Raw genomic sequence first — 8,513 nt, forward strand, 5'->3', positions numbered from 1 at the left:
CTTTGCAGACTGAGACAGACGCTTGCGAGTGTGCAGTGGCAAAGATAACTTAGTGAAGGCTGAGACCTCCTTTAACTCCTTGCTAATAATTTTGTCTGTTCCAAAGTGATCAGCCCACCAGTGCTGGAGGCAAAGCTCAAGATAAAGAGGTGAGAAAGGCACAAGGTATAAAGTTTGTTTGTGTTTTGTGTCTCTTTGGCGTACAAGCAAAAGCGGGGACCGGGATTCAAATACGCATCAAATCTCCCCGGCTCACTGCTGAAGGAGCAGAAAATGAACAGAGACAACAAAGAGGTGACAGATGCTGCAAAGAGGAAAGGGGATTGTGAAGAAACTCCCAGGCGGAAATCCGAGGAACATTCCAAAAAGGCTCAAGTTGACTCAATACTGAGGAGAAAGTCAGACGAAGTGCATCTGTGGAGGAAAAGGAAATTTGAGAAACCCCAGGAACCCACGATGAGAAAGCGGGTATGAACAAACCACTCCTTTCATGTGCTTGCACAGATGCACGTGGGCTGGTTGGGGCTGATGTCCCTTGCCTTCTGGCTTAGAGCTCATCTTGAAATCCCAGCTTGTTACAAAAGAAACTGTGATGTTCTACCTTCCCTTCTGAAAACCACCCGTCTAACAGGGCAGTAGCTTGAGCAGTGACACTTTGGGTTGATGCCCAGAGGCCAAGAACACTGGGCTGTGGCTGTTTTATTCTGAGTAGTGGAAAACCCACCTTAATTAAAAGGTTCTTACAAGATGCTTGGAGTAGGAACAAAGTGAGAATCAGTTTTTAATGGAAACTTTTTCATCTTTAACCACTTGGTGGCGCAGGGCAGCTTGTGTAGCAGCTGATTCAGGGATCTACAGTACTCATAACCCATCAGAGGACCTTTGGAAGTGACACTTTCTGAAGCCTACAGGGAGGAGGAGCTGCTCACAGCAGCAGTGCAGGCAGCTTTTTCCTGGATTTAATATGGAATCTCTTGAGCCAGGCAGGGACGCTCTGAAATGTCCTGTGTGTTGCATAATGCAGTACTTGGGATGTGTAGAAATACTGCTTTGCAGAGGTGAAAGTGAGGACCTAGATTTAATGTCTTGTGAGTAAATGGCTTTAAAATTGGAGTCAGTGGCAGGTTTTGTGCTGAACGTGCAGCTCAGGAGGAGTGGCAGTCAGTCTGTCCCACAGGACCTGACAGAGCAGTACAGGACAGTAAAGGAGGGGATTGGGGTTGCTTTGGTGAAATGAGACCACAAAATTCCCAATACCAGTTTCTACACACCTGTTTCTGGTTGTGCTTTCCTTTTCCCATCCCTCTGGACTCACCACAGTGGTTATGGGTGGCTGGAACTGCTCCACGAGGGTCCCTCAGTGCGTGAGGAAGGTGCTGTGGGTCACCAAGCATTCATCAGGCAGCACAGCAATTTCCTGGTTTGGGGTTTTTACTTTTCTTTCTTCCAACAGCTAAAACTTGGGAAAGAAGACAAACTCTTCAGGAAGAAGGTACTTTGCCTTTTTAATAGATATGTTCTCAATCCCTTTTAAATCCCTCTTCTCATGTGAGCTGAATGGTGAGCCACTTTCTCCATCACTCATGTCCTTGTGTCACTGCAGGCATTTTTATTATCCCATTTACATCAGAGCCTCTCTCTCTCGTGGAAACCTTTATGCTCCAGGATAGTTCAGCTGCAGTGTCAGGTTTTATATTTTCTGTTCCGGTGTCCCATATTTAAATACAACCCTGCACTATGCTTTGATGACCCAAGGGATAAAAATCTGTTTCTATACTTGGTGCTTCACTCTTCCTGTAGGCTTGACTCTTGCCCCTGCCACACAGCCCCTCAGCAGCCTGTCCCACAGCATGTCCCCAGAGTCCCCTGCTGACACCCCCAGTATCCAGGGGTGACCTGGCACACAGGACTGATCACAGTAACAGGAGTCAGATACCTTTAAGCACTCCTCAGTACCCTGTGTGAAGGATGCTGCAAGCTGACTGCAATCTGTGTTGTAATTTTTTTTTACTCTGACCTGTCATTAGCTTGTGGTGACCTCTGGCTGTATAATATGTTAATTTAAAGAGAGAGTGATCAGCTTTCTCAGCTGTGCACCACAGCCTGAACCAGAGGAGCACATCCACTGACTGGATCCATTTAGTTTGTTGCAAAGCACTGACCTTCTGATGTTCACAGCAGTTCACCTTTTCTTGTCAGTCCACATCTCTTCTTTTCATTTGAACAGTTGGTGGCTTCTCTCTTGCTTGTAGTGGTCAGATTAGACTTGAAGTCTCCCCTGCTCTTAGTTTGTCCATCTCTTATGCTTTTATCTGGTGTACATCAAAGAGATCTGATGAATGTGAGCAGGTGAATTGCAGTTTGCTGCTATGAGCCGTGACTGGGGCAGGGAGGAAGGTGCCAGCTAACCCCTGTCAGCTCTCCTTGTGCTGGAGATTGTGTCAGCCTGAGGTCTCCTTGGGCTGGCAGTGTGTCAGAACTGTCACATTCCCCCCTCTGCGTGCACCAGAGCTGGGGGAAGCTTGAGAAGATGAGCAGGGTTTAGCAGGATGTAAAGGAGCAGCTGAAATGGCATGAAACGAGGCTGTGAGCATCCAGCAGGAAGAGCCCCAGCAGCACAGCCACGGCGTGGGGTGGTGACTGTGTGGCAGGTTTCAGAAGGTGACCTTTTGGCCACTGGGCACCGGTGTCCATCAGCCAGTGGTTGAAGCAGGACAGGTGCTTTGCCTGCTGCCCCAAGCCTGGTTTCTTCTGGCTTGCTGTCTATAATATGCTGCTGATCTTCTGAATAGAAATTGTCTGCTGTGTCATGAGCAAGGCCCTTAAACCTGCAGGATTATGCATGGTGAATAAATGCATTTATCACTCTCTTGGAGTCCAGAGAGCCAGTAGCTGGACTCCTCATCCATGTGATGGCACTTGAACTTGATACCTTTGGCCAGGGAGTGTACCCTGGTGTGAGCTGGGTGTGCCCTGGTGCTGGCAAGCAGCCTGACCCCCCCGGGTAGGGCTGCCTGTGCCTGAGCATCAGCATGTGAGGTGTTGCTGGATTCATCCTTGCTCCAGCAGTCAGCCCTTGTCTCTTCCTTTTCAGCGGCGATCGTGGAAGGCTCCGGATGACCGAACTGCCATGATCAAACCCCTGCGGCGCCTGAAGCAGGAGCCAGAGGATGACCTGGCAGAGGCACCTCCCAGGTCCAAGGACAGTGACCAGTCACGGTCCAGCTCGCCCACCGCAGGTCCCAGCACGGAAGGTGCTGAGCCCAGGGACAAGAAGAAGTTCAAGATGAGGCGGAAAAGGCGGCTTCCCAACAAGGAACTGAGCAAGGAGCTCAGCAAGGAGCTCAACCAGGAGATCCAAAAAACCGAGAACAGCCTTGCCAATGAGAACCACCAACCCATCAAATCCGAACCCGAGAGCGAGAACGAGGAACCTAAGCGTGCTCTGAACAACAGTGAGAGACTCCATAGGTTCAGCAAAGGGTTAAATGGGACTCCCCGGGAGCTGAGGCACCAGCTCATCCCCAGCCTGAGGAGCACCCCTCGGGGGATAACCCGGCCGCCGCCTTCGCTCTCTCCTCCCAAATGCATCCAGATGGAGCGGCACGTTATCCGGCCCCCTCCCATCAGCCCCCCTCCGGACTCGCTCCCCCTGGATGATGGGGCTGCCCACGTGATGCAGAGGGAAGTCTGGATGGCTGTCTTTAGCTACCTCAGTCATAGAGACTTGTGCATCTGTATGAGAGTTTGCAAGACCTGGAACAGATGGTAAGGAGGGCGGGGAACCCAGTGGGGCCGAACGCGTGGTGGGATGGACTCGGAAGAGAAGTGGGTGATGGAGGCACCTGTGTCTCCTTGAAGAGGTGTGCAGGTTGGCACTGGAGCTCTGCTGAGCCCAAGGAGCAGGGGTAGAAGGGGTGAGCAGCAGTGTCTAGAGAAATTGCCTGGGTTCTGGTGCTTTCTCAGAGATGGCAGTTTTTCCCGTGGGACCTGGTGCCAGCCAGCCAGGGCTGTAGCACCCCAGAGGAGCAGCCTGTGCTGGAGAGAGACACCACAATGTTCTGGCATGCTGCAACGGGAAGTTTAGGTCATGGTAAGTCCTGGTGTCGTTCTGCCCTCAGGACCTGCTGGCTGTAAATGTCATTGTTTCCTCAGTTCAGCTGTTAAATATCTGTTGAGGCACAGTGAAGATCTCCCAGGCCCCTCGGTGTTCTCCTCAGAAGGTCCATGCTGATTGTTTCCCTCTAGAGGGTACAGGGAGAACAATCCCATTCCCTGTGTTCTGCACCAGCAGAGCTGATGAAGGAATCTTCATTAATTGACTCTGTGTGTCTGTTCAGTACTGGGTTCTGCAGGGTTGGTGACTGCACAGCAGCACTGGACACGTTTCTGGGTTTCTCTGCACTTGCAGTGAAGTCTCCTGCTGGCTGTCATCTCAAATCTACCTGGGATGTGCACACAGCTGGGCAGATCCTAACAGGCTCCTTTCTGGCACAGTGGAATAAGTGGGTGAATGAGGGAAAGGTTGAGAGGTTGATAGTTCAGTGCAAGGGGATGTCCCCTCCTCCATGGGCTCCCTGTTGTCACACAAAGATGGTAAATACCTTTTCCATGTAAGTGTAGTATTTTCTAATGGAAAAATGGAAAAGGCAGGATCTTGCACACCCACCTGGACTTGTTGCTTGTTTCCCTCTGGAAGAACCACAAAGAGAGGGTAAAAATGCACAGGAATAATGTAAAACTGAGGCCAGGAGAGAGAGGGGGGGGATCTGTTTTACAAAATTCACTGGGTTTAATAAAGGAAGCACTGAAGAAATCAGGACAGTAATACTGAAAAGCAGTCTTTATCTTCAAAGGTAAGCCAGGGGGTGTGGCTTTTCTTGAGGCTAGAAAATTGATTTTAGTAAATGCTGTGATGACTTAAAATGGAATCTTGAGTTGTTAATGAATCTGTAGTTCTGTGGCAATAATCCCATGCTTTACTGCATATATGTGAGAGAAACTTCAAACCTATGTAGCAATGTGTGGTGGTTGTGGTGTTTACCTTAGCATCCAGTTTTCCCTACTGTTTAATGACACCTTTTAAAGTCCTGAAGAAATCAAAACCAGTGTCAAATTGCTGTTGGCTTTTTTCTTTTTGGGTAGGTGCTGTGACAAAAGATTATGGACCAAAATAGATTTAAACCATTGTAAATCCATCACTCCACTTATGCTTAGTGGCATTATTAGGAGACAGCCTGTAACCCTTGATCTTAGCTGGACAAATATATCTAAAAAGCAGCTGAGTTGGCTGATCAACAGACTGCCAGGTAAGTGATGGGCTTTGATCACTTCAGTGAATTTGGAAAAATACTTTCTATCTAACTGCAACCTCCTGAGGAATCCCAGCAGGGATCTGGGTATCCTAGGGGGATACATAGGCATGAAGCACCAGGTGGGTTAAAATGAGCCCCAGATTAATTACATTGTGGCTACTTGACATGCTGGGGAAATTTAATTGGGGCAGATTTTTGTCAAGAGGTGCTGCTGCACCGAGAGGTGCCCCTGGTCCTGTGATAAGTGGAGGGGGTGGTTGAGGGGCTGCTCTCCCCCACAGTAATGAATCTCCAGGTGGTGGGAGAGATGGAGAGCTGGGCAGGAGGAGGTTTAGGGGTTCCTGCTTGCCCTGGAGCAGTGGGATGATTGGCCAGAGCAGCACTGGGCTTTTCCCCCACGTTGGATGTGGCTGTGTCTCTGAGCAGGCCACATGCTTTAGCTCATTCTGTCTCTGCAGGTCTCCGGGACCTGCTGCTGTCAGGGTGCTCGTGGATAGCGGTGTCGGCACTTTGTAGTTCCAGTTGTCCTTTACTCCGAACTCTGGACGTGCAGTGGGCAGAAGGACTGAAAGATGCACAAATGAGAGACCTCCTGTCACCACCCACAGATAACCGGCCAGGTAACAGGCAGGAGGAGCACGGGAGACCTGTCCCAGCCATCTGTGGCACGTTCTGCTGCCCGTCCTCGGAGGCCCCGGGCAGAGACCCCCCCAGCAGCTGGCAGCAGCAGGGTCCTGGGCTGTGCTGGGTGTTCAAAGTAGTGACTTGCAACATCTCCTCCCTGGAAGCCACTGGGTAACAAGTGATGTTCTCTGGCTGCTGAGTAGTCCTCTGAGCCACTGTGCTGGGTTTCTGTCTGACTTTCTTCTCTTCAGGCTGCAACGGGTGTACTTTAGAGAGTATGGAAACACTTTCTCCCAGTTCAGGGAAGGAGCAGTTCTGTGGGTCATGCCACATTCGCCCGGATATCAGCTCAGGTGAAATTTTGAGCAAATCAGATCTGCTTTCTGGCATGCACTGCACAGCCTACTGCTTATTCCCGACTAGTCATTCCGCTGGGCCCCTGCAGTTATTTTCTTCATCCCTTTAGTTTTGAAACCAGGAGGTGGCTCTGTCCGCCTGCCTGTTCCGAACATAGCCAAGTGTTCCTGCCGATGTCCCCCTCCAAAACAAAAGCTCCAGACAGGCAAAAAGTGCCTGAAGTTGACGTAGGGCAGCAGCAGCGTTGTGTGTCATGTCACACAGACCCGCAGATGTTTGACATGAGGCTCCTGGGAGTCACCCCCTCTCTTGCCTCCACTTCCCAGGTCAGATCGACAACCGGAGCAAACTCCGGAACATCGTGGAGCTGCGCCTGGCCGGGCTGGATATCACGGACGCTTCCCTGCGGCTGATCATCCGGCACATGCCCCTGCTCTCCAAACTCAACCTCAGTTACTGTAACCACGTGACGGATCAGTCCATCAACCTGCTGACCGCGGTTGGCACCACCACGCGGGATTCGTTAACAGAAATTAATTTATCAGGTAAAGCAGCATGAGGATGGGGGTTGCCTGTGGGTGGGTGGCGTTAGGCTTGCGTGGAGCGTTCCCGGGTGGAAGTGGAGCTCGGCAGCTGGATGGGTGGGGGTGATCCCTCAGCTGCCTCCCAGCTGCCTGTGTGCCTCACTCATCCTCCACGGGGGGTTTTCCAGGGCTGCTGTGCTGTGCTTTATCTCGTGGGTTACACAACACACTCGGGGCTCAGGGGCTGGATGGGAGATTTCACCCTCAGCACAGAACAGGAGGAGCAAAACGGCCCCAATCCCAAGCTGGAGAACAAACTGGGACAGGATGGTAAATTTCTCACCCTTTTTTTTTCCTTTTTTCCCATCAGACTGCAATAAGGTCACTGACCAGTGCCTGTCTTACTTCAAACGTTGTGGAAACATCTGCCAGATCGACCTGAGGTACTGCAAGCAAGTGACAAAAGAAGGCTGTGAGCAGTTCATAGCAGAGATGTCAGTAAGTGTCCCCTTTGGGCAAGTGGAAGAAAAACTTCTGCAAAAACTGAGTTAGTTAAAGGACACTTGTAAATACTGGGGCTGGGGGGGGAAGGGACTAAGAACACGTAGGGATTTTATTTTCAATTGGGAACTTGGAATATTGAAAAAAAAAATAATAAAAAATACTGCGATTGGATTTTACAACTCTTGTTGAGGAGAGAACAACATGAAACTACCCATGTTAAGAATCTCAACTTGTGCCACTAATTCAGTCTACCTGGGATGTCCTGCACTGGCTCTTATGCAAACCCGTAAGGCGACTGTTACTGATGGTGATTGTTCACACCCGGAAGACGACTGATCTCCAAGAAATACTGTTATTTAAAGTACCACAGCATGTGCTTGGTAGTGTAAATTTGATTTCTGCTTTTCATTTCTTAACAACAACAACAACAACAAAAAAGAAGTTGGTGTCATTCAAGTGGACCACGCACTGCATTTCTGCCTTCTTAACACATTTTGTTTTGTTACATCTTACATTATGCAGAACTATTTTTGTACAAAAATTGTTTAAAAATTATTTATGCAATGTTTGAATGCATTACCAGTGTTTTGGTTTTGATTGCCAATTTTTATCTTTACTTATGGTAGGCGAGAACTTAACCTATACTTCGTAGACAGTATCTATCTACAAACGTGCCCAGGTCAGGAAAAGTAGGTTAATACTTTCAACTTAAAGCATGTTTTAATGGAAGTTTATATCCTGCTTTGTATACTTCAGAAGTGACATAAGCATGTTGTGGAAATAAGGTGTAAATTATAGTTGAAGTAAAACACTTTGCCAAGTTTTATCTGTATAGAAATCACCTTTTTCTCAAAATTAAAAAAAAAAAAATTCCAATTTCAGCTTTTGCACCTAGGAGGGTTTCACTCTGTAGCATGAGCTCTTGTACTCAATATAAAATTAATTTATACAGTGAGTCCAGCTGTAGAATAAATGGTCAAACGTAGTCTCTCTTTCTTTGAAGTGTGAGTTGAGTTCTCATTTAAGGTTTATAACATGGTTATTTCCTGATTGTAAAATTCTGCATTCATAAGTGCCATTGTTGTACTGTGTTGTTTTCGTAGACCTTCCTGATGCAGTTTTACCTTTGTTGAATTTGTATAAACAATTGTACAAAAACAGGTGCTGGCTCTGGGGGTTTCTGTTTCAC

General features: G+C 48.6%; 1 protein-coding gene across 2 annotated transcripts in view; it reads left to right on the forward strand.

Annotated features, from left to right (window-relative positions):
• Nucleotides 1-8,482, forward strand: part of KDM2B (lysine demethylase 2B) — a 110,558-nt gene extending 102,076 nt beyond the window's left edge. The window contains exons 17-23 of one of the 2 annotated variants that reach the window (XM_030460442.1): nucleotides 208-468; nucleotides 1,454-1,492; nucleotides 3,095-3,768; nucleotides 5,146-5,309; nucleotides 5,774-5,935; nucleotides 6,623-6,841; nucleotides 7,191-8,482. In XM_030460442.1, the coding sequence (XP_030316302.1) occupies nucleotides 208-468; nucleotides 1,454-1,492; nucleotides 3,095-3,768; nucleotides 5,146-5,309; nucleotides 5,774-5,935; nucleotides 6,623-6,841; nucleotides 7,191-7,372 (1,701 nt within the window). In that variant the 3' untranslated portion in view covers nucleotides 7,373-8,482. The remainder of the gene's footprint in view (nucleotides 1-207; nucleotides 469-1,453; nucleotides 1,493-3,094; nucleotides 3,769-5,145; nucleotides 5,310-5,773; nucleotides 5,936-6,622; nucleotides 6,842-7,190) is intronic. The other variant, XM_030460443.1, reaches the window with a different exon arrangement.
• The last annotated feature ends 31 nt before the right edge of the window (nucleotides 8,483-8,513 follow it).

This window comes from Calypte anna, chromosome 15, assembly GCF_003957555.1.
Source record: "Calypte anna isolate BGI_N300 chromosome 15, bCalAnn1_v1.p, whole genome shotgun sequence".
In the NCBI taxonomy this organism is placed as follows: Eukaryota; Metazoa; Chordata; class Aves; order Apodiformes; family Trochilidae; genus Calypte; species Calypte anna.